General features: G+C 41.8%; 1 protein-coding gene across 2 annotated transcripts in view; it reads right to left on the bottom strand.

Moving 5' to 3' along the window:
* Positions 1–267: 267 nt before the first annotated feature.
* LOC119028226 (LIM domain containing preferred translocation partner in lipoma) overlaps positions 268–26,554 on the bottom strand; it is a 146,961-nt gene continuing 120,674 nt past the window's right edge. For both annotated transcript variants that reach the window (XM_037113941.1, XM_037113940.1), the window contains 3 exons: positions 10,556–10,734; positions 7,800–7,920; positions 268–6,261 (listed from right to left, as the gene is read on the bottom strand). In XM_037113941.1, the coding sequence (XP_036969836.1) occupies positions 6,133–6,261; positions 7,800–7,920; positions 10,556–10,734 (429 nt within the window). In that variant the 3' untranslated portion in view covers positions 268–6,132. The remainder of the gene's footprint in view (positions 6,262–7,799; positions 7,921–10,555; positions 10,735–26,554) is intronic.

The raw sequence follows: 26,554 nt of genomic DNA, 5'->3' as shown, positions 1-26,554 counted from the left end.
AGCGAGGAAGTGGGCAAAAAATATAGCAATGGTTGGAGAGAGAGTGTTTCCACCTGGTCTGACCTCAGAGGGGACTATTAAAAGTTTAAAAACCCTCAACCTGCAACTACCAATATTAGTATGCGACAAGTCCATACTTGCTTGTAATAAGTGGCCTTCCTAATTACAGATTCAGATCCAGATGATTTGGTTGGCTGAGCAGATACAGATATAATAGTGCACTCTCTCTCATCCCCACTAAAAGCAAACAAAGACACGCAGACGTGATGCTATTGCAAAGCTTTTATTGAAGAGAGAAAAACAACAACAGTTGACTACATGCCCTTTCAAAGATCAAGAACATATCAGATGCTTTATTTAACAACAGAAGGTCAAGCTCTTTAAGGCGAGTTTCACGCTCAACACCATTTAAGACTCGGCTGCCGCAGCGTTGAGCACCGCGCCTGATGGAAACATCTACTGTATGGATTGAGAGCGGAGCCCAAACAAAGGGGATCTTCTTTATTTACTTCGCTAAGTAAACACGGCTAAGTCTTTGAGAACGGCGCGGCGCACCATGAAACACAAAGCAACAGTGTAGTGAGTCAATACCACTGAGTCAAGGGCACTTTTAACAAACACGGGTAGAACAAAGACAGTAGACACAACAAATACACTGAACAAATAAAAAAATCATTAAAGGGTCTTTTTCTTTATACTCAATGGTAGCATGAATCTTTTGGAGAAGCTTCATGTCAGATGTGCTCCCACAAAGATGTGTGATGTGTAGACAGACCGTCCGTCCAGATATACGAGAGAGTTTAATACGGTTTTAAAAGCACATTGACAACACAGAGCAGAGGTTTGACCAGGGAACGCTTTGTTAAAAACATGTGCTAATAAGCCAACGATGACATTTTGGAAATATTTCATTTAAAATTTGTAAAAATATAAAAAAAATAAACTAGTGGAATGTTTTACTTTTTACTGAGCAGTTTGCAGAATACCATTTAAAATTGCTGTTTTATTTTCTGTATAAAGTAATCTGCTTTAAAAAAGGCGCAACATGCAAAGAACATAATTGAAAACATGAAATCTCGGAATGTGCAGAAGTAAGAAATGTTGATGTTGTGATATATACTGTACATGTTGTGTGTAAGAGAGAGAGCTACTAAAGTTAGCATGCTAACCAGGCAGCCCAATCACATCCCGGTCCAAAGCGCCTGTTCCAGCTACACCAATACTCTCCTGGTCCCTGAGCTATGGACTGCTAGCTGCACTGCTAATTGAGCTAATTAGCTAACAGCAGCTTCAGTTAGCAGCAGCAGCTGGTGGTCACTCTGGTGATATGATGCCGCTCCCTGTTTGTGTTGCGTATGAATTTGATGGCTAATTCTTCTACATTTACCTTTATAACTGCATGAATTATGTTTTTAGTCACTTGTGAGCAGCACAACAAAGCACAGTATCACCTTATTGATATGGGAAGTGTATTCTGAGTATTTTGTATTCTGACAAAACAAACATTAGTCCAACATTATATATCTCATACAACTGGCTCTGTTTTTGGTCTCAAACACCCCCTGAGTGAAATATTTGGAAATAGACAGCTGCTCGTTATTAATGTTAGACACAAAGTTGACGTGGGCAGTGAGACTGAATCACAGCTGTAAACCTGTGGATTGTAAAACCAAAACTGAAAACTTAAGGATGTTAGAAATGCTCCGTAGAGCTGCAGAGTGAAGTGAGGGATTCTCTGTGGGGTTGTCACCATGAGTAACTCTAGTTACATTGTTATGAAGATATTATTGACTGCAGCTTTAAATCACATCACATCTTGTGTATTGTTAAATGTGCAGGAGCTTTGCAGAAAAAGGCTTTCAGACTTGAGGCTAGCTAGTTAGCATGCTAACTTCAGCAAGCTTGATACCCTCGGTACAGTACATAGACCTCTTTTTTTCTGAATGTACAAAAAATAAAAATAAATTCTAGCATATTGCACCTTTAAAAATGGTTAAAGTTATAACACAGAATAGTTTGTTTTTGAATCAACTGCATATGATTTTAACACTGGTGCTTCTTCTCCAACATGTGTTTTCAACCACAGTTCTAACACTGGTTACACTGGTTTCTGATTTGACAGCAGTTACTACTGACAAAATCAAACTTTCTGCAATTTTACTGTGAACTGTGTTTTTTTTTTTTTAAACACAGATGTTGATGTTTGTAGCTCCTAATTACTGTGTGCTTCCTCACACTGTCACTAATTAAACACAACAAGACGAATGATTCAACTGTGGTCATGTGAATGCCTGAAAGCACAGCGAATGGTCCGACTTCATGTTGCTACAATATTGCAATGACATGTTTTCCTGTAGAGTTAGAACCGGAGGCAGAGCTGAATAATGTATACCGTTCTGGCTTCAGAAAAAACTTGAAAACTATTGAAGAAAACCAAAGCACAAAGGTCCACTCACTAACTTTTTGAGCTGCTTAGACGCTGCCTTGTTTTTAGAGACAGTTGGCTATGAAAAGTTCCTGAATTAGAATTTTAAATGAGCATCACTGTACTACTTTTGTTCTGATACTGTTCCTTAAAATCATCTGCTACTGTGTGTTGTTTTTTTTTTTTTTTTTTGTCTCTGTCTGGTTTGTCTTTGAAAAATCCTCATTTCTGTTCTCGTCACCAGATGTGAGATTCAGCTGTCTCACCATCGCGGCAGGTCAGAGACATCGTACTGACCTTTAAGAGGCAGCCGCCAGGAGACGTTTACTTAAATTAAACTACTAACTTAGCAACATCCATGTGAGCTGAAACCTAGCAACACTTGTGGCATAATGATATATGCTGTGTATTTTTTATCGTCCTCCGTTGCCTGACAACCAGCGTTAATCAGATAGCTGACCGAGTCACATGATCAAAGCTATGAATGGACCAAATGTAGCTGGTGTGATACGCTGCATGCATTTCTTATTATATATAACTGTCTCCTAGCACAGATCTGACATGAAATTACTATTCATTGATCATTAATAGGCTTATTAGCACAGATATTCACAAAGTGTCCCCCGGGTTAAAACAATGCCACGGTCAGCTTGATCACGACGACTCTGATGTAACCAAGCGTACTGATTACATTAGATACTGAATATAGAGAGGTTTTTGTTTTCTAATATCAATATGGCACTAAACACCACTTCAGCACAGCACAGAGAAGTAAAGAGGCTTCTCTCTTTGTTCATTATATATCCATCCACATGCTCGGGGAATACTCTTATCTGTGGACGACTGTAAACCAATCCAGCTAATAAATAGTCAAACTAATCCTTTACTTTAAAAAGGTACCCTGTGAAGTTTTCTGGTAGGAAATCAATTTGCAAAATTGATGGTTTGTGTACTAAAAAACGTTTTACTGTTTACACCCATATGTGCTAGCTCGTAGTGTTTGTTCTTCCTACACTGCTGCACTTGTTTGCGTGTTACTGCCACCAACTGTTGGTCGGCAGAAAACCAGCTGCGGAAAATGTGGATCAAGTCAACGGCGTAAATGTGAGACAACGGGTCTTGAGTGTAAACATGTAAGAGGCCCCCCAACCACGTATGTTGGAGCAAGACCCCCAGACTGAGAGACACACAAAAGGTTGTTTTGCATCTTTTTGTAGTTTTTTAGTGTCTCCTCGTGGTCGTCTGTCTCTTTGTAGTCGATCCATTGACATATCAACACGATATGCTCACAGTCACGTCATAAAAAGGTCCTAATACTATCTACTTTGGCCCTGACTCTGCATATACAGTAGTGTGTGTGTGTTTGTGTGTGTGTGTGTGCAAAACTCAAACGAACTGTGGACCTGCTCATAAACATCGCTCCACAGTGCAACCAGTGATCAAAAACTCCACAGGGTACCTCAAGCTAAACAACCTTGTGTTGCTCTACTAACTATGTCAAAGAAACCATTAAATCTACTGGTCAGTGACTCTTGGATGGAACAAGTAATAAAAATCATTCCTTTTGGGGAAAACTCTCACGGTCCCTTCTTAGCCCATCATCTTTAAACAAACAATAATAAAAGAAAAGCGTCAATGGTACAATCAATACTGACAAACAGCACAGTGACACACACACAGTCACACGGTACCAACAGCATAGTTTTGATTAGAGGATCACCATAAGGACACTTATGCTTGAATCTGTACAGGTAAAATATTTCCTTATTTCATAAAAATTTCTTATAAAGTGTCGATGCAATTAACATTAAAAATTGCATAGCCATCTCAAATCTGTTATCTTTAGCAGATTGCGTACACTACAACCACTAATCTAATCTATGTCACTGTAAATGAGAGAAAAAAAAAAAGTTACATATTTATCTGCTCAAAAACTATATAATTAAACTCCAATATACGGCTGTATCTTTATAAATGGAATGCCATGATTGCACTGTTCAGGCAAACGAAATGATCTTTTGTGTAAATAAAAGCAATTTCGATTTGGAAAAGAAAAAGAAAAATATGTGTTCAATAGGAATTGCATTGGAAAGCTGCCTACTGAGGATTGTGTCTTTGTCACTGAGAGCGACTATGTGACTTTGTGATTCCTGCGGTCCTGATCTATACGATGTTATGTTTTATATAGTTGTAAACACAACAAGTACAGAGTAAATATGGCAATATTCAATTCAATTCTTTGGTGTACAGTTGGGCAGAACTGTTCTGCAATAAAGACCCTCAGTGTGTAATTGTTTCCCTATTTGTGTACCATGTGTGGATTTGCACTGTAATAAACACTAAAGACTAAAAACGCTCTGACCGACACACTGTACGCTCGTGGTTAATCTACTGTAAATACTGCTGAAGCTAGAGTCAGACACACAACCACCCATGATGGTTTCACCTGCAGGGCAGATGTGTCACTTTGCATGTTTTGCTGGAGTCGGACTCCATCTTAGATCACAAGAACCAGTTAGACAGAAATATTTGGGCGATGTGCATCCTGACTAGGACACGCCCGTCTAACATGATGAAAATATGAGATTATAACACTGAGTGATGATGTATATTGCGAGTGTTAACTGGTGGATTTGGAGAGATTGTAAGCAACATGTTGACATTTTAGGATTATTGGTGTGTTTACTTTCTTGTTAAGAGTAACACTGGACTATAGGTGCTATTTTGACACCTGCACAGTCAATAGAAGGCCGCATTTTTAGCTTAGCTTAGCATGAAGACTGGAAACAGCGAGACTGGCTTCAATCCACTAAACTGCTGCAGCATCTCTAAAACTTACCAAGAAACATGCTGTGCTGTGTTTTTTTGTTCTTTGATCTGTACAAATGTATACGTTGTGGCTTTATGGAGTGCTAACAGTTTTTATTTTTATTTTGATCTATTTATTTTTTTTAAAGGTGCAGTATGTAGGAATTTTCCTTTTCAACATTAAAAATTAAAAGGTGTCTGTGTTCTGGGATGAGACACCTACTGAAGCTAGCACCAGCACCCAAGTCTCCTTTGCTAGCGATTTCAGCTCCAGTATTCCCAGAGCTCTCAGTCCGGGCAGACGCGAGTCAACTGAGAGGACCACTAGCTGCTTGGCTAACTAAGCTAACGAGCTAACAGCAGCTGCAGTGAGCAGCAGTCAGCAGTACTCTGGTGTTACGCTGCCCTCTTTTTGTTCATTTCAACAGGCGGCTAATTGTTACATACTGCACCTTTAAATCGTGGACTGTTTCTGATTATTATGCTCTGCTAAGATAACACTCAGCGTATAGACTTTAAATAAAACACCAGTTGTCAGATGTTACTCAACAAGAAAGTGTGTAAGTGTATTTCCCAAAAATCTTAAACCGTTGCTTTAAGAACAACACAGTTAAAAAAAATAACCACACAGCCTCTTCTGCTGTGATTGTACCGAGTCAATAGATACATGTGTGTACGCAGGTGAACACGTGATGCTATTTCTTGCTACTGAAAGTGAATATATATATATATAGAGGGATATATATGAATATGCTGAGGAATGCAAGCTTGTGTGGCTCTGTATGTTTGCGAGAGAAAGAGAAAAGAAAGAGAGAAGAGAAGACAGAAAGACAGAGAGGGAGAGGGAGAGTGAGCGAGCGTTGTGTTATCACAGTGGAGGTGACCGGGCGGCGGGTCGCTCAGAGGTCAGTGGTGGCCTTGGCGGTAAGGGCCTGGATGCGGCTGGTGTTACAGTTTTTGCAGAGGACGTGTCCGTCCAGAGGGTAGCAGCCCTGGTTATCCCCCTCTGAGAGCAGAGAGCCACAGTCCTGCAGGACACAGATACTCTGTTAGTCCACAAACACAAACAGAGTCATTTGCCACGCTCACCCATCAGGCGCAGTCATACGCTCGCTGCGCTCACACCCTAAATGAAACATTTACTGCTGTTGATGAACTCAGTGTCGGGCTACAGGAGGCTCGCTGCAGAGAGCCTGTGAGGCTGAAGCCACTGTTTTGGTTTTGTACCAGCTGGTGAGTCTGGAGGGGCAGCAACTGGTTCACACTGGGCAACAGTCAGACAAAGAGCTCGTTGTCTCAACACCCGAGGGTAAAAAGGTTTTCTAGCTTCCTCTTTCGAGCGTTAATAGTTGGAACAAACAATTCCTTTAAATGTCATTATAAAAGTCGACTGTTACAGATTTTTTTAGGTGAGAATTTTTTGTCCTGTCTCTCCGAGGAGGGGATCTGTTGATGTCCCTGATTTGTCTTTATTTTTGTTTGTTTTTGTTCATTTCAGTGGCAATTTTGGATTATTGCTAGTCAGCAGCTGTGTTTTATATTTAAATTTTTGTTCCATCCAAATGTGATCTGGACTGAGCTTTACTGTGATTTGGACTCAGATTGGGGTCAGGATTTAAAAAAATAAAAAAATAACTTAATGGGGACATTCCTAGAGAAGCATGCTAGCATGTTATTTTCATCATTATGAACATGTTAGCATGCTGATGTTAGCATTAAGCTGAAGAAACTGCAAGTACAACTGTATTTCCTTTTTGAGCATAAATTATGTGATACCAGTATTACATTTTATTGAATCATTTGATGTTCTAGACTCAACACATAATCTTCTCTCTCAGACACACCCAGTATCGCCTCCAGCATATTTAGGAAAATATGCGTGAGGGAAAAAAAAAATGTCTGTACATATTTCTTGAGATTTTTCTGTGTTGATTACTTTCTAATAACACCTGACAAATATCTTTTGTTAGACAGTCTACACTCTATTCACAGTAACAACCTCACAAACACTCACTTTGGCATTATGTTCTCATTGTCTTTGACACTTGGTTACACTCTTTACATCTCTGTCACACTCAACACACACACACACACTCTGAGAAATACGACTCGGTCTACTCGTGTCTCCCCGGTGACAAAATTCTTCTCTTGTTGAGCCCCTTCAGCTGAACTAATCTGCTTTGCTTTCCTTTGACCTTTATGCCTGCCAAACGCTCTGTGTACTCACAGTGGCGTGGCTCTTTGACAATGTGACACGTTACTTCTCTTTTAGCCGGGCACGTAATGTCGCAACGTCGCTTATCAGCCGGTGAGCGGCGGCTGACAGATTGGTTACTATGTAAGTCCGTGAACTTTGCAGAGGAGATGTGGAAAGCTATTTCCAGGCAGGTAAAAGTGGGATGATTCAGTCGTCTGGATGAAAAGGTGACTCTGGTGTGTACGTTGTGTCTTATACCTTCATGCAGGATACACAGACCGTCATGTGGAGCTGTGTCTGGTGGTAAATAGCTACCACTGCTAATTATAGGGAGTCCACATACCAGAACACTCAGAGAACATACAGTACCTCACAGCGGTAACACTGCACGTGGAAGTCACGGTCCAGGGCCACAATACGGACGGTCTCCTCCTGGCCCGGTGCCGGCATTATAGGCTCAGAGCACACACAGCAGCGTGGAGCAAACTTCCTGTGACAGAGAGGCAAAAATAACAGAAATAAGCTCATAACAATAGGAAACAGTGACGCTTTGATGCTTTTTTAAGAGCGTTTACACCAAAGTAGGGCTACACCAAACACGGCTTTTCATTATCGTTTAATCACCCTGTAGCTTTCCTGAGAAATCGTTTAATCCTCTGTTTTATCAAACGACAGAAAATTGCGAAGTATTCCCACCAGAGGCTGAGGTGACGTGTTCAAATTGTGCATGTGTAAACCAGACGGACCTTCAAGTCTGCCAAACGCTCTGTGTACTCACAGTGCCGTGGCTCTTTGACAATGTGACACATTACTTCTCTGTTAGCCGGACACGTAACGCCTCAACGCCGCTTATCAGCCTTTTCCAGTTAAAGCAAAAGCTGTGCACCCACCTCGAGCAGAGGGCTCAGTAACAGAACTGCTAACAACGCCAACTGAAGTTAGCAGCAGTTAGCGGTTAGGCTGTTCAAGTGATACGCTGTTCAACTACAGAAGTGTTTTGGTTTTTTTTCCCTCCATTTTTAGATATAAAAAGGTCAAATTATTTAGTAATTCACAATGAACAAGTCAAAAGTATACAAACATAAACAGACATTTGAAAAAACACCTTAATGTACAGAAAATTAATAATAACAATTAATATGAGTATATATATTCATATATATCGGAATATAACTTTTATGTCCTTTTAATCTCTCCATGACCCGTCAGATTCATGTTGTGACCCCACGTCTGGCACAGCCTGTGCATATTCTTTTCCTTTAATTATTCATTGACCACTGAAGACAAGTTCTAAATCTGTTCTTCACTGAAAAAGTTCATATAAATACAATATTTGAGGAAATGCCAAACATAGTAGGGTTTTTACAAACATCAGAACCGACTCTTTCAGTCTCCAGATCAGTAAATCTGGAGATGCCTTCAAGCAGGATGAGGTCTGTCTAACAATAGGATCAATGAGGATATGAAAAGCAGCCTGAAATTTCACATCCTCTCAGGTGACTAAAGGTCAAGTGGACACAGCCTGATTGAATGCCTGGGAATCGGGAAGTGAAGGGGACGTGTGGCTTTGGGGGAACCATGAGCATGTAGTATTAGCCAGAGAGAAGCTCCGGCCTGGGTGTGATTATTCCTCGACACAAAGGCCTGCACTGTTGAGGTCACACTTGTCATGTGGAATTAAATAACAGCCCAGTGCAGCTACAGCAAAGAGCTGTGCACTCACACCAAGAGCCAGCTGTTTACTTCTGTTTCCCTTCTGGTCAATGAGCAAAGGAACATTTCTGGTAAGGTGGTGGTTATGCAACCGCCTGATTGTGACACAATGACTGGAATTTACTATTAAATTCATGGCTGCAGCTGCAACTCATAACGTGGTAGAGCTTGTGACATCGCCCGCATTACTTCCCGAAAATTAAAACTGAGATCCTGTATTGATTAGGCTTAAATTAAGATGAATTTGTAAGGTCAGTGGAGGGTTTTAGAGCAGCATTAGTTGATTAGTTAATTTCAGTCCTGTGGATGCAGTGGAACAAGCTGCAAACACAACAATGACATGTTGTAGCTGAAGTGTTAGCAAACAGATTTCTATTTACAGTAAGTTAAGTTTTAATTAAAAGTGTTTTGTTTATTCAAGGTTTTAATCTGAGACTGTCAGACTAATAGCTTACAAATTAGAGCTACTGACGACAGTTGCAGTGACTGTATATACAGTACGTCAGACATCGTGTGTTTACTGTGGAGCTGTAGACTTTTTATGATGTCGTTACTGAGAAACCAAAATCAAGGCACTTTTTGGATTTGGTTATCTAGTAAGTTATGATATCCCGTTTACAGCACATAAGACAAACTTGGATCTCTATTAGTGTTTCAAAATTGGAAAAGGAAATTAAATATGCTATTCCTGTAAAACTCTGGTTGTAGCTCTGTGTTGGGAAGTGTTTGACCATTTAGCTGCTAAATGCTCCTCTGTGTTTACCAGAGAGAAGCTAATTCTTTCTGAAATTCGGAGCAACACGTGTAACATCCAGTTCAGAGCTTGTTTTTCTTTTTTTGTTGCTGAAAACCGTTTCTTCTTCACACTGGACAGAGGAATGTGAATTAGAGAATTACAGCTGCATGCCATAAAAAACAAAACAATGAGCTTAAAGACGCTAAAATTGACAAAGAGCTGAGATAAACTGTTGAGTGTGTGTTCGTCAGCAGGATAAGACAAAAACTACCCAACGGACTTCCACAAAAATTGGATGGAAGATGGGTCTCGTCCCAGAATAGAGCTTGTTTACTTTTGGTGCGGGCCCTGATAAATGGGACAGCTCCAGGATTCCTTTCACACCTTCTTAAAACATTACAAGATGGTGTATTTTCCTTTTTGTTAGATTCCCAGGGAATAATGCATGGATCTTAATTGAAAACATCAGGTGTATTTAGGTTTCTGCTATGTATGAGAGAGTTGATGCTGACCCGAATTCTACTGAGCTTGATTTAATGAACGGGGACAGTTGGACCTTGGTGGAGGTATGTGCTCTACTGAGTGCCATTCTCATAAGTCTCATGAATAAATTAAATCCATTGTTGATACAACAAATCATTTACTCCTAAATGTGATGACAAGCCAATCTACATACTTGTGGAAGTCCTCGATGCAGTGGATGTGGTTGGAAGCGTCCACGGTGAAAGGGATGCCGTCCAGGCTGCGGTGGCACACCACGCAGGTGAAGCAGTGAGGGTGGTAGGCTTTCCCTGTAGCCCGCAGGATGCGCTCCATGATGGGCTGACTGCAGATGGTGCAGGTCTCAAGGGTGTTCTGCAGACACAAACACACAAACCCACAGACACCCACACAATTACACAACCGATGTGATGATGAATTTAGCGATTCTGATGATTCATTTCCAAAGGCCCTTTGAGCACTTGTTTACAATTAGCACTTGTCTGCTAACAAATTTCAACCAGCGTGACAAATTTAGAAGTTTTTTTTTGTGCATCTCCTCCAGTTTTCATTTTCTAACTTCCTGTTGCTGCTGTTACACTTCAGGTGGCCCGGCTCCCGTTATAAATCCACACTCGGGACCTTTAGCTCGGCTGTTCTCGAATGCCACAGAAGCTGAGGGAATCTGATTAGCACTCCTCTCGAAACACAAACACAGTCATTTTTCAGCTGCCCTCACCCACACTTCATCCTCCCATATGCAAGAGTGTGAGCAGTAAATATTTCCACTTTGTGATGACTGCAGGTTTTCTGCAGCCAGGCGACTGGGCAAGCGGCCCGCGGGGGGACGTGGCAGCCGCCTGCCTCTGACTTATCTGTGGCATCTCTCTTCTTAATATCTGCCGGGAGACGCCATTTGTTATTTCAATATTTCATAAATAACGACTGCCTCTCTAAACAGCAATGCAATTACGGGGGGATGGATATATCATGTGAGGGTGATCAATGTGCGGCCTGATGTGGCTGTGTGTGAGCTGATGGGCCACGCTGCTGTTGCTGCCTCTCGCTCAGGCATTTCCTGGATCTCCGTCTCTCTCTCTCTCTCTCTCTCTCTCTCTGTTCCCCCCTTTCCCTACGCTTGGCTGGGCTAAAGAGTGCACGGTTCAGCTGTTCCCATTGGCTCCCACTGTAGTAGCAAGCTGCCTCAGTGTTTCCAAACACAGCTCGGGGTGTGTAGCAACACTGCGCTGCGTCATCCGCTGCCTCCCAGACACACCGCCGGGCCCTGCCGCTTAAAATGACACTTCTGTGACCGCTCGGCCGAGGTAAACTCCCAACCGTCCCCTGTCCGGCAGCGGAGCACGTGCAGTGACATTTATAGTCTATATGCTAATGAGCAGAGCAGCTTTAACGGGATGAGGTTCATTGAAAGTACAATGTAGAAGTGTTCCTGATATGATTCTGTGAGGACGGCGCCTGACTTTTGCTTGTCAGGTCCTCTCACAACACGATCATGTGTCACTGGAGGGTAAGAGGGCATGAGATGAGAGCTGCTGATGTACGACTGGAGGCTGTGAAGTGGTGGTTTGAAAAATAGCCGTTTCTTCAAAGCACTCCTGGAGAGGCATTATTTCATGAAAAGCAATGTGTGCAGACAAGCTCTGCGTTCTTATTTGTCTTTTTTTTCTTCTTCTTTTTTTCTCCCTCCAAGACGGTAATAGAAATAAACATTATTCCCAGGGCAACATTTGTGTATAAACAATGTCCATATTGCAATCCTGCTCGATCCTGGAAGTGGAATGAAGCCTTTAATGAGCTCGCTGCGCCGAGCCCTTGAGGTTTGCCTCACACACGCACACGAAGACCGAGCGAGGTAGAGGTAGAGAGGGAGAGAGAGAGGGAGAGAGAGAGGGAGGGAGAATATATTTGCAACCTGAGAATGTGAGTAAGATGCCGGGGCCAAACAGCACTCAACCGTCCTCAACTCTTACTCATCTGTCTGCATTTCCACTTACTTATTCTCATCTGCCCTTCATGTGGGAATACCTTGCCCTTGTTTAGCTTAACTAGAGCATATGATTTCACGGCACACAGTTCCTCCGGGCCATTGTAATGAGTACAGTACTCAAAAGACAAAATTTTCTCTCTTTCTCTCTGATGGTGAGATTCTATGACCTCAATTCATTCACTCTGCTCTTCCGCTGTTGTTTTTTGTATTCACTCGTGACTTCTTTTATTTGGCATTAGGTAATGTTTCTTTTTAGGCCTGTTACACGAATGTGGGCTCTCAGGTCAAAACAGAGCATTTACACGAGTTTTGCTCCGTGTTTGGGTTCAACCTCCACAGATGGTTTTAGGGAAATTCTGCATAAATCACTCCGTGCCCTCTCTGGCAGATCTTCCAGGTCCTTTGCAGTTTGCCACTAGAGGGCTGTATATGTCTGCAGATGTCCGGGTTTTGCTTTTCCCCTGACTAAATGTGATGTATTCAAGCATATGTATTCTTTTTTTTCCCCCTCCTCTCCCTCATACATTTCTCTAAGTGTTTGCCCAGAAGGCTAAACAAATGTCTAGGCAGATGAGGTAAAGTGAATTTAGGTCAGACAGCCTCGCGCTGAACTGAGGGGTGAGTGGAGTGCGTTAAAGTCAATTGTGGCCCCTTTTCCATCATTGTGAGCTGTTTCCTTTTTGCTCCAAAGTGCGATCACGGCCTCACACCAAACACAGCCGATGCCAGCGAGGTCCAGCCCGGCTTCCCAGCTTCCCCACCGTCTCGCAACGGGGGCTCCAGGACGACGTTTGACGCAGCTGTAATGACGAGTGTGATGGCAAACAAAGCATGTAATGGAGTTAAGAGGTCCCACATGCTGCGCTCTGAACATGAGACACATAGACAGGGACATAAATATTCAGTCTCTTATCTAAAAAATGTTAAAGGTGGGCTTTGATTCTACTCATTTCTCCAGTAAATCATCTTGTAATTTGTAACTTTATCGGATCACATTACTTACTATGACTGAATTAGTGAGTAGAAGAACAATTTTCCAGAAAAACAACTATTGTTCTTCACTTCTCTTCGCTTTTTGATCCGTTTGCAGATTATTTTCTCAATTAATGGGTTAGTTTCAGAGCCCATGGTGTCAGAACAGTTGCCACTCCTCCTCATCATTCCTCGTATTTGAATCCTGCTGCTCTATGACAAACGTTAAATTAAATTTGTTTGTAACCACAGAATATAAACTATTAATAATGTTTGCATCACTGCTTCACACACTCAGGGGGGTCAAGGATTCAGCCCCAATTAAAATATCACAATTAATTCTGTCTGTGGTTTGTACTTTCCATGCTGAGCTACAGGTAAATAACAAAACAAAACAAGTTGGAACAAAGACGTGTTTTCCACGTTTGCCGATGGAAGTTGAAGCTGTCCACCATTTCACCATTTTCACACCGATCTTATTTTTTCAAACGGTCACGTCGGGCTGCATTTCAGTGACACTGCATGCAATTTATGACCTGGCAACGCTGAACTCAGAGTGCAGAATATGTCGGTCGGTGCCAGGCCATGCTGTGTGAACTACACCCTCCTAAAGGTGGCTCAGACAAGAGCGCTTGTTGGAAAGAAAAAGGTCTGAGTGCTGCTGCTGCGGCTGCTGCATCTGGTTTCCTCTGCAGCGGATAAGATATACTGACTTGGTCGTGAACTATGAGTCAAACCGCTGACCCTCCTGCTTCCCGAGGGAAGGTGTCTACTGACTTAATAAACCTTGACAAGCAGCCCCTCTTCCTTTTATTTGCTTAATATGGGTCGATCAAGAAGAACAAAGACAAATTATTTTGCCAACAAGTACAGAATTACGCACTCGAGCCGCTAATTTTTTTTTTGTTTTTAACAGGAAGTGTTTTACAATACGAGAAGCAAGAAGAAGTGTGAAATAACAGAGCTGAAGGAACTGTGATTCATAGTGAGGTGATACTATGGAGAACGTGAGAAAGTCACAAACTGCATGGGTCAACAAAAATAAAGTGCAACACCATACACTACAGCTTTAGGGAACTGAAAAATGGACAATCGTTTGTGACACTTCTAACATCTACAAAACCTCCTTTTTCTAATTATTGTCTACAGGGACAAAGTATTTTCCCGGGCGGTTTGGTCTGTGTGCTATGGATGAAGCGTCGGCAGTAGATTATCTGGAAACATCACAAACAAACAAAAGGTTGAGCGCAGCCCAGGACAGGAAGGCTCTACAGCGGCTGATTAAAACCGCCAAGAACATCACTGGTACCATCTACAGAGCCTCAGTGGCATCTGTGAAGTCTGCACAGAGCCCAAAGGATTGTAGACGACAACACCCACCCAGCCACAGTCTGTTCACCCTGCTGCCATCTGACAAAATATACAGTAGCACCCGACTACAGAGCAGCTTCTTTCCTCTTAGACTCCTGAATGTATTCTCCACACTCCGCCATGAATAATGTATTTTTGTGACTTGATTATTATTCATACATTCATATTTTTTTTCTTTTTTGTTTGTTTTGTTCTTAGGTGATTACAAAAATAAATTTCATCATAATGTTTTTTACTTATGGACTTTTAAATCAATCCTGAATCTTGAACTTCTTGGCCAGATCAGTGTCTTCCTGGACTCTCCGCTGCCGGACAACCTCACGGTGTTGAAAAGAGTCTCGCTCGCTGCTGGCTGTGGATATCTGATATCAATCTTCTCATCCAGCTGATTGTGCGTGCGTGCCTGCTTGCACACACGGTTACATAACGACTCGTTTTGATCATCTGATTAAATGTTAGGCTGACTTCATCATGTTGAGAATGTAATGCAACATTCAGCCAAAACATCTAGCATGACATATGCTTTTTTTTTGACAATTTGATCTTTGAGTTCTCAACATATACACATTTTTCAACCAGATTAACTAACCGTGAATTCTATTTCTTCACTTCCTCTCACAAAAAAAAAAAAAGTGGCGGTGCGCTCCAGCAGCGCTACTCCTGTGATGATACACTGCTGTGACAGTATCAACAATAACATCAGCTTTTGGTTTCAGACAGGTGGCTGTTATTCAGTGTTATTTTATTTGGGTTGCATTTTATTTTGAGGCGATGCTGTTATGTTGTGCATCCTCTAAAAACACGACGAATTCCATCTTTTAAAGTGAAACACCTGCTGCTCGCTGACCATCAAGAAGAAGTTTTAAGATGTGCTAAGCCCCACTTAACCTCCATTAAGATGCCTGAAATGCACCAGAGAGGATTCACTCTTTCCGTTGATGTTTTACTATTTTCCACTGTCGCTCCATTTGTTTACAGAATCCGTCTAAATCCTTCGCTACACGAGACTATGAATGCAAAAGTCGTGGCTGTAAAGCTCCCAGCAGACTTCAGTTTACAGCATATTTGTGTGCCTCTTCCATTTTCACGAGGAAGACGCAAAGTTACCTCACTCACAGCTGACTTGGCACCAGCTTCTCTTCATGCATATTTAAAAAGCGGATTTGGCAAAACTGTCCCCATGTCAGTGTTTCCAGAAAGTGATGCTGCTGCGTGAATCCTAATTGTGCATTCACACAGCAGCATCAGTGATATTTGTTCAAGTGGGAGAAAAATGCATCAGACGTACCAAACTTACAGTAATGAAGATGTTTTCAGAGACACCGTCAGTCAGTGGAAAACACATCCGACAAAGCAACGGATAGGATTATTGTGGACGGGGTTAAAGAGCTTGTTTTCCACATTCTTAAGCCAAATCATGGAGGTCTTGGCCTGTGGAAAATGCCAGAAATCTGCTTTGGTCGAGGGAGATTGGGAGCTCATTTAAATCTCCACACATTTGTGAGGGGATTGTGGGAGCACCACCCTTCCCTGATCTGTGGTCTGCTCAGGCCAGGGAGGTGGAGAGGTCTGTGTGTAACTGTGTGTGTGTGTGTGTGTGTGTGTGTGTGTGTGTCTGTGCGGAGAGCTGAGTTTCCCCTTTCAGCTGGTTGGGTTCAGTGATCATGATCATCTCTCCCACCTCCTCCTGCGAAGGTTAACAAGTGAACAACCCCCTGCTATTTCCCCTCCCCGAGGTCCGACTCGCATGATCCCATCCCTGGCACCTTGATATCCAACTTAAATTTGATTTTACATATCAGTGATTGCTTTCCAGTGACCGGCGCTCCCTGGCATCCTGACTCCGTCCATCTGTCGGAGCAGTTTCGAAGCATCAGGGCTACAGTGCGAGCATATGAGGATATATTAACATGACTTGACTCCTTTACAAAATTCTGTCATTTATAAGCGTGTTATGTAAATCACCCACTCGAGTCTTTTCTGCTGCCTGGATGCAGATGACTGAGGTGTGTGTGTGTGTGATTTGTTTACGTGTGGGTGTGAGCGAGCATGTCACGCAGTGGAAAGTGATTCTCCTAATGGTTTGGTAACTCCGAGGATCAGTGACCTTGAAAATATCAGCTGTATAATTCACAGCATTCGTGACACTCATCTGTGTGCACGCCAGTCAGTCAGGACGAGTGCGCCCAGGTTTTTTGGTCCCTCTGACCTGGAATGCCCCCCACCCTCCCCCCTCAGCTCATCTGTCTGTCCATGTAATAAATTCACACTGGGTTATGGATGACCTGGAATGGGGTGGCATCCTGCCAGAGCGTCCCATCCTGATTTGTTTCTTACATTTTAGTTTATATCTCTGCCTGGGCGCTTTACGAGCAGCCTCAGCCCTGTGATCCTTCTCACCAGCAGCTGTGTGCAGGTTTCTTTCACTTGAGAACATGAGTTCTGACAAAGCAACAAAAACTGCATGTGTCAAATGAGATTTAAATATTCATGTGTTCTATTACACGCAGCTGAGCAGCTTTATATGTTCACGCACATTTCTTATTCTAGCCAAGTGATAATATCAGGCTGCAGACAACATGAACGGACAGGGCCGACGCACGGATCAAGCCTTTCTCAGGCCTTTCTTTAAAGAATAAAAGGTGGCAGTGGGGGCCTGATCTCGCTCTCCGGCTCAGAAAGTGGCCGGCCTGCTTGTCTGCCTCTCTGCCTTAAATTCAGCTCCGCAGCAGAATGTGACCCCTCTGGACTTTGGGCAATGTCTCCTGCTCTGGTTACAGAGAGAAACTGACAAAGACCCCGGCAGTAGTTCTCTCATGCCATGAGTTAGAGTGACATTGTGGTGGGTCAGCACTGGGTCACGGATATTTTTCTCCTGCTCGCTCCTCGGGGGGAGGAAATGTGCTTAGACAAAAAACATGAGGAAGGTTTAGAGGGCCCGGTGTTTGGAATCACTCCCTCCTCTCTTGTCCAAACAGTGTATTCTAATAACAACACTCATGCTTTTCATTTACTCTCTTGTAATGGATAGGACAGCTGCATTTCCTGTAGTGCGGATCAGTAATAAGAAATAATGACCTGCTTGAGTTTAGTGGGCTCACACCCACTGTACAGCGCAATTATACACACACATAATTGTCTTGGCAAGTCTGGAGACGTACTAAGATGTGAAATCCTATTCATGCAAGTGCTATCTAATTGGCTCACTCCTTTGAGGAATTAGACCGAGTTAATCACGTCTGAATATACAGAACTCAATTAGAACTCTGCAAGCTAATGCAGACAGCCATGAATATTTGATGACGAAGTCAGCAGAAAGCCGAGCCCCACTCCGTGTTCACCAGCGCGCCTCAGACGACAAGTAAAACCAAGGTGGGCGTATACCTGCCGTCGCCGCGCGGCGTGTGCGCGGCAGCTCTCCCAGTGTGAGCAGCAGCTGTGCAGCCGCTCGCAGTCGTGCAGAGGCGCTGACGGTGAGCTGCAGTGCCACAACAATGAGCATGTGGGGGCCCTTAACTCACCGCGCTGGCTGCAAGCCTTTGGATCTGCCTACCTGGATATCCATCACAGTGCAGTGACAGGTGTGTGGGTGGTGTGCAGTCATTTCTAATTAGAGCTATATTACTGTCAGGGAAGCAATATTAGAAACTTTCTGTGTGTGCTGTACCGCCTGTATCACTGTGGCTGGATGTGAGGGGAGAGGATCAGCCCGTGATTGGATGCATTGTATCGTATATCCCCTCTCTCAATGACAGCAGGGGCTGTAGGGGAGTTCTTGGGGATATCCCATTGTTAGGTGGGAGAGGAGTCTGTATGATGTGTTGTGGAGGACATCCATCACCAGGAGCCCCAATACAGCTGACACCATGCCTGTCGCCTCTGGGTGCCGTGCCGCCCTCGGAAACTTTCCTTTGCTATCCAGATTGAATGAGCATGGTGCATTTGAACTCACTTGTAAAATTCAGTAAACACACTGAGAGCAGTGGTTCTCTGATGTACCCCCACTGGCATTCAGATGAACTCAAGGACCCCTTCATCAGCACCAACCCTCACGCTCCAACTGTGCTCACTTCAACAGATTTTTTTAGGTAGATGTTAAGTGACACCACAAAAAGTGAATACAGTTACTTTATCTTAGTCAAGTAAACATTCTTACTGCAGGCTGGATCCTTCTCCAACTTCTCCACTTCTTTCAGCTGATTATTTTAAAGGCCCAAATTTGACAGTTCCTTGTTGAGTCTCATCCCTAACTCGTCAACGCCGTCCACCAACCTACAGCGTCAGTATTTGCTTAAAGTTTTATCCATTACTTTCCGTCACCCATAAAAGTCCTTTTAGGGACTCTTGCCACTCAGCAGCCGTCTTTGCAAAGCTCCCAGTTTTTTTGGGCCATTGATTTTAATAGAAGTAGATAGTGAACGCAAAGATGGCGCCCATGCAGTCCACTGAGATTCACTATGCCAAAAAAGTTATCTAGCTTTCAGGGGTACTTCCTGTTATCTCGCTGGCCCCGCCCACAAGATCCTGCTCTTTATACAAATATAAAACCTCTTAGGTTAAAACCTCCATAACTCATAATTCACCTTGTGTCAACATTTTCCCAATCAACTTTTATTAAGTATTTTTTTTCTACTTCTATTTATTTAAGGTGATTATTTCATGCAAACTCACTGACAGCAAGAGGCATTAAGATGTTAAAACTGACTAGGTCTGGTGAGAGATCTGTACTGTGCAGTAGTGTATTGTAGCCGTTAGCTTGTTGATTATTGTGACAAAGTAGTTAATATCAATATCACGCGCACATGTGCACAATTCATATGTGTGGATGTAATTGTTTTCTTCCTATGCTGATATTTCTATTTCATGATTTCATGACAGAAATCAATTCTTGGAACAATCTTTGAAAACAAGGTGAAACACTTACACAATCGGGAACCAAATTATGGAAGAATTTCTCAGACAAAGTGTTTTATTTGCATGCTCAAAAATATGGAGAATTTTACTTTCAACATGCAAAAAAAAAAAATAAAAAAAAATCGTCTTTTAGATCAGCATTTGTTTGCACTCTACATGTCCCACAAAGAAGGTGCTTTTGCTTTCACAAGAGTCTTAGCTGATGATAGAAATTCCTATAAAGAGACTTGTGCTCGAAAAGTGTGTCTACATCAGAAAATTAATAACACAAAGAAGAAGGGACATCACCACGCTCCAAGACAGACAAACAGACACGGAAGGTTAAAGCTCATCAGTCAATCATAAACGTTTCTTGGTGACTGGCAGGTCAGGGCCGCTGTGTGCACTTCTTCCTTTACAATAGCGGAATGGAAAATCTTTGGTAGAGTGAAGGCAATAAGACCAAAGCCCATTTATTTTAAATAACAGAGCCGCAGTACAACACCAGATAATGAATGTAATTACATTCAAGCAAGTTGGCGTCCGTGACCTTGGTGGTCTCTGAAATTCTGTCAAAAGAGGCAGAAATAGATTAAGGTTTTTGTGTGGGCAAATCCCAATCTCTTTATTACTGCTCTTTCAATATGAAGCTCTGCTCCTGGAGTGACCTTGCGTTAGTTACACTACCGCTGACAAGTTTGGGATCACCTGTTTTTCTTCCTTCCTTCAATAATGTTAACAATATAAATCGAATACTACATCTTTTTGATTTTTTTGTTTGCTATTTCACTTTTTAATCTTATTCTTATTTTGTTATCATTTTTTTTTGTTTTTTTTTTCATTCGTAACACTGCTGTTAACATTAGCTTTTTATAGTCCTTACTGAACCTGATCTCATTTAAATCTGCAAAGATTTTGATGCTCAGCTTTCAATTTATTTAACGATAACTGCTGATGTTTTATCTTCTTGTCCAACTGTTATTTTGTCTCTTTTTGCCCTTTCAGTTGTTATTCTGGTTGAACCATTGTACTGTATTCTGTTCACCATGTACAAAATATTACTTTATTTTCCAATCCCTTCATAAAAAAAACACATCTAACATCTTCTTCTAAAAGGGGTTTTCTAAAAACCTAAAAGCATGAACGACTACTCCAAAACATAGAGGGATCCTTTCAACCTCCCCGTTCAAAACTATGAAACTCTGGTGTACACGAGTCTCATTACCACTCACTTAAACTGTTTGCACTCTGGATGATCTACATTCATGGGAAGTGGTCATATGAACAGGAAAGTGGGGATGTGATTCTGCCTCAAACAAGGAACTGAGCATTGTCTGCAACCGTTTCACCATTCACGGGAGTCAGTTAAGCAGATTGAATGAAGCTGTTTACCAGTGTAGAGCCTGAAGCAAAGGGCAGCTAAGCAGCCGTTTTAAAGTAAATTACCTGGGCTGTGGGAATGCTGCAAAAATCTGCCAAAAACCAAGTAACAAGGCCGACATGCACAACACAGAATAGACTTAAGAAGAGCAGGCATGCTACCCTGTGTAAGCAATTAACCTCAGTGACACTGAATCCCAATGCTGAACTTCTTCAAAGACCAGCTGAGCTATCAGATAGAGGGAGAGTCCTTGTTGCTCTCAGCTCTCTTAACTAATACGCTCTCGTGGTTGGACTTCCTGAAGTGAAAGGAGACGGAAAATTACTATTCATATCTAAGAGTACAATTTCAAATGGATTTGGTGACTTCTATAATCCCACTAACTAAGAACATTCATGCCTGAACTATCTAGAAGGTATAATGGCTGCTAGGAAATAATGACTAACTTTGCTGCACTAGGTTTTTTTTTTTTTTGTGAAGCTGCACAAATGTCTTCAATTGTCTCAAATCATACTGTATGAATACTGTCATAGTTCCACAAGATTTTGTCGCCATCAGCAAGTGAGGTTAGATACAACAGGAAGCTCTCCTTGAGCAGCTCTTTCGTTAGAATTACAACAAAAGAGGAACTGCTGTATCTGTTTATAGAGCAGCCAAACAAACTGAGGATGCGTCAGTCATTCATAATCGTCACTGCTAATCAATGCTGCTCTTGACTGTTCAACTACTCCTTTGCAGGATTTTCATAGTCAACGGTCGTCCCTTCACAATAAAAACTCTGATCTCAGTACTATGAAAAGACAGAGAGAAGCACTGTATGATTAAACCGGTTTTGTTACTTATGATCAAGGAAGAAGAATGCCGGTTTAACTGCCTCGAGTCCTGTTGGTATTTGTCAACAGACACAACACCGGAGCTCCCGTCCGTTTGCTCTTGTTTTACCTCGGTTACTTTCACTCTCACGCTTCGCCACCTTTGCCTCCTCCATCAGCAGGGCTCCTTTTCTTTTTGCAATGTAGAGTTTCCAGTTATTCCAGTTGTTCCACATTTACCTGCTAGTGACTACAGTGCCTCCTCCTCCTCCTCCAATTCTAGCTGCGCAAATGCAGACATGTTTCCTTTGTGCTGTAATTACACCTTCATTTTTGTGGGAACGTTGGCAGAGGAAAAAGCATAGAGAAAGCAAGGTCTACAGGGACTCAATCTATATGTAGATGGTGTCATTTTTCTACTACCATGGCACTGCGCCATCAGTATATGCTTCAGAATAAGTAAAAGCAATAAGGTTGTCTATTTCCACTTAAAGTAACACAACTTAAATATTAATTCAAACTCAAACCACTATGTTTTCCTAAACCTAACCAAACTGTGACCGTGCCGTAAAGGTCCGCTACACCTGTCACTAGTACTGTAAACTGTGTTTGTGTTTGGGAACAGTAAAATGTTTATTCAGCTGACCTTCACAGTTGTTTTGGTGTGAGAATGTAAATACTGAAAAAATCAAAACGATCAAGTTTAGCATTAAAAACAAGGTTTTTTTCGTGTCTTTTTCTTAGAAATTGAACTGAAAATGCGACAATTACAAACAACAGGGTACAAACAACACCATACCTGGATGTTATTCATATCACTATGTCTATTCACTATCTGTGGTGTCGCTGCGTTGTTCACATTAAAGCTGACACACTGAGTGTACTCTTGGCCTTTCACTTTACAGCATTTTCCTCTTAAGTGGAGCACTTCTCTTAAATGTATTACAGCTCGCATGTCAGCTCTCAGTGAGCTTTGTCTGAGGTTGCAACCTTTAGAAATACACAAAAAAAGCCCTCAACCTTCTACTTACTGCACGGCGATAGTGTAAGATGAAGCAACTGACCGACTCTTCAGGTTCAGGATCAACATATGAAAACATGCTATGAGTTTCATCCCACATCTGGTTACATAATTGGATCTCCAATTACGAGAGACACAGTTAAGATGCCGTGCTGTTGTGGAAAATACTTCTGTAATGTCGTCCGACCCCACTGGGTTTCCCTCTCTGTTTGTAAATTTCCAGATGCCCCGTGATTAATTTGTTCCAGTTTGCAGAAAACATACAAGTCAGCAATACTTTGAATCCACTGGAAAATGTTTCACATCAGAGCTTTCTTGGAAAACACTTAGTGGCACTAAAACTCAAAACTGCTGTCTCTCAGTAACAATGATGGCGGGCTCACTGGGTGCTGTTTGCACACACACTCATTAAGTCTTATCATGTGTGCAAACATGGAGTGGGTAAATCTGTGGGACAGCTCAGGCTGAGACACATCAGACAAGGAAAAAGAAACAATGGTGACCCAGTGTTGTCACATTAATGCCATTCTAAAGCACTCCATGCAAAACGAGACATTAATTGAACGTCTGTGGAGTTTATCAACATCGTTGCGTATTCAAATAGGCAGCGATTAGTCCTCTGTGCAGGGAAGCCAGGCAAGTGCCGAGGACAAAGGCTCACTGCTGGGCTGCAATTTGTGGGCCAATGGTGTGACTAGGGTTGGTTAGACAGAGAGATAGCAGGTCGTGAAATCAGGAAGTAGACCGGTGACGATAACAGCTGTGGGTGAGTTCCTGCACATTACTAAAAGGAATTAATGATATCTAGACAAACAGTTTGAATGAGGCAAATCAGCCGGCGGAAGAGATGGATCTCGCTAATACAAATGTCGGCATTGTTCCACAGAATATGTAAAGTCTCAGTCGAGATAAGGGGGCTGCTGATCGCCTACTTTGATACATGGCAGAAAACTTTATTGGATGGCAATCAGCGTGGCGTGCAAAATGTATTCCTGCAATTCCTGGCAAAGGGATTAATAGATGTTTGCATATCATTATACAGATTCAACACACAGTAAGTTTCCTCAGGCACCTGTTATACCTGTAAGATGTTCTGCATCAGATGTAATACACTGCCAGAGGGTGTTCCAATCTATTTCACACTTACAAAACGGAACATATGGGAAATATTAAATATACATAATGTGAAATAAGTTTGACCGAGTTACAGCTCACAACTATAATAACATGGTTTACATAATGATCATTAATTATTAAAGAAATGGATTAATTGTAGCATTTCTTCTGTTAGTTTGAGAGGACCAACACGCATCTAATGTATTAAAACTGTCTCAGATAAGTTAATGATATTAAGATATTAATTCAATGTTATTCTATATCAGCGAATGGTTTCAATGAGTAAAAATAAGACTGTATTAGTCTGAACAACTAATAAAGAATACACATTTTAAGCAGTATTATTTTTTTTAATATCTTAGAAATGTAATACAATCTGATTTTAAGGGAAACTCCACTGATTGTACATATCAATTTCTCTTTAGTCGTCATAGAGATTCACGCTCTGAACACGGATGAATCACGTCCTTTGTGGCTTAAAAAGTCTGATAAAGTCTAAAGAAATTACCCTGATGATGTCATAGTGCCGTCAACAGGGTAATCTGGGTTTAGACTTAAGGACCACAAATATCTGGAGAAAACAACCTGTGTTACAAATTGGGAGCTTCAAGCTTGACATACATGGTAATTAACCTGGCAGCGAGGGTCCAAATAAACAGCGTGTTGGGTTGGATTATGGGAAATGTAGGCTTCAGAGTTTTTTTGTGTGTTTTATCTTCGGAATGAAAGTCAGGATCTGTCAGGCTCTGCGTTTCTCTGTCCCCTATAGAAGCTGAAGAGGAAGGACAGTATGGGAATACAGTCAAAAAACAAATTCATAGTTAATTACAATCGTTCTTTTTCTTTTACAGATTCCTAGACTGACTGACTTGAAGGCTAACTTGAGTTTCCCTCTCCCTCCCTGGGATATGACATTTCTCTTCAGAGACTCAACTCTCACGTTCATTCTCTAATCGTACAGAGGCGTATGACCCTGAGGATGGGAATAAAAGAAGAAGAAATTACTTTCATTAAGAAATTCAGATTTCCCCCATCCTTTTGATCTTGTGCCAGAAGAACATTTATGCTGATGAAATGCATAAATAAAGTTCTTAAATTATCCCGTTTCTCTTTAGCGCATGTATCAGAGTTGGAGAACTTCCAGACAAGACAACTACAATCACAGTGAGTGCCTCTGAAAAGGGATGATTTAAGAGATGGCCTGCCACTGGTTTAAACGCCATGTGGCTCAACTTCCAGACTTTACTGGTAAAGTGTGTATCGAGCCATTTCTTGAAAGTGATGTGGAGAAATTAAGTACGAGTTAATATGTCATGGGAATGAAGAGTCATCACTGTCAGTGTGTGCACTCCAATGTATTTCTTTAGAGCCAATGATTCATAGATTAATGAAAGATGATGATGATTATTACAAGATGTTTGTTAGAAAACACATCTGGATTTATTTTAATGCTAATGGTCATCATTATTCGTCATCTCTTGTCCAGCAAACCTCTCACTCGTGGTTACTAGCAAGCTACCAGCTGCATCGGTACTGATGACAGTCATCTCTCCTCACATGTGACTTATCTCTAATGTGTAAAGAGGAATGCTTTTTCGTGGGAACATAACTGCCTGACGTTTGTTTTAGGGTGGCTTCTATCTGCCTCAGGGAGCCCATAAAAAAAACAACATTTTCTTCTTCACTGATTCACTACAATCTTAAAAACATTTTTTCCTTGTCAAAAGCTGGTACATTAGCCTCAATGCAACTGTAGGTGTTTTATGACAGTAGTGGATAATGTAGCCTTGTGCTGCTAACGCTAAGCAGTGATGAGGAGTTGGCTGCAGAGGTCTGGTAAGTATTCTTCATTTCAATGCCATACCTCCATGTTGGGTTAGGCTGATTAAAAAAAAATATATAAAAAGGTTTGATATAAGGCCTAAGACCAGACAGGACTGGTTATACTGAATTTCACCACTAGATGAAACTCAGTCGCTCCTGAGAATATCATAATGTGAAGTGTGGAAGCACTACAGTCCATCAGGGCAACTGCAACACATTGTATTTTAATTTTGCAAAACAACAACTCAAGTCAGAGAGTTTTCCACAAGCTCCTGGTAATGTTTCACAATAAAAAACCCTGTTAAGAAATGAAGACAATCCGTCCACTGAAAGGGCTTTTAATTTGAAAGGGATAGAGGGAGTGCTGAGTTTGTGTTAACACGTGATGCAGTCACTTTGAGGGCAAAAACAGGAGCAGCGGATCAAAATGAAGCTTTGTACTGTACTGTACAAAAACAAGTAAATAATGCTAACAAGCTGCAGCAAAACCTGCATCAACTTGTTACTGATAAGAGTTTTCTCCAGTGGACTTCAGTCTTAGTATTGTGGCACTGTGTGCATATTCATATGAAATCCGCTGATCATAATATTTTCCTTCCTGACTTTATTTGGACCTTATACAAGTTTTAAAGCTTTTACAAATTTAATGCTATAATCACAATCACAATTTTGAAATATGAACGAGAACGAAAGTTAAAGCTACGAACAAAGTTTCCCCTGTAATGGCCGGCTGGACTGCACAGTGACTTCCCATCTCAGCTTCCAGGAATGACCCTCAAATGTCCCCATGATATTGC

This window comes from Acanthopagrus latus, chromosome 11 (assembly GCF_904848185.1).
Source record: "Acanthopagrus latus isolate v.2019 chromosome 11, fAcaLat1.1, whole genome shotgun sequence".
In the NCBI taxonomy this organism is placed as follows: Eukaryota; Metazoa; Chordata; class Actinopteri; order Spariformes; family Sparidae; genus Acanthopagrus; species Acanthopagrus latus.
Note: the sequence above shows the minus strand (reverse complement) of the source record. Positions and strands in the feature narration are given on the sequence as shown.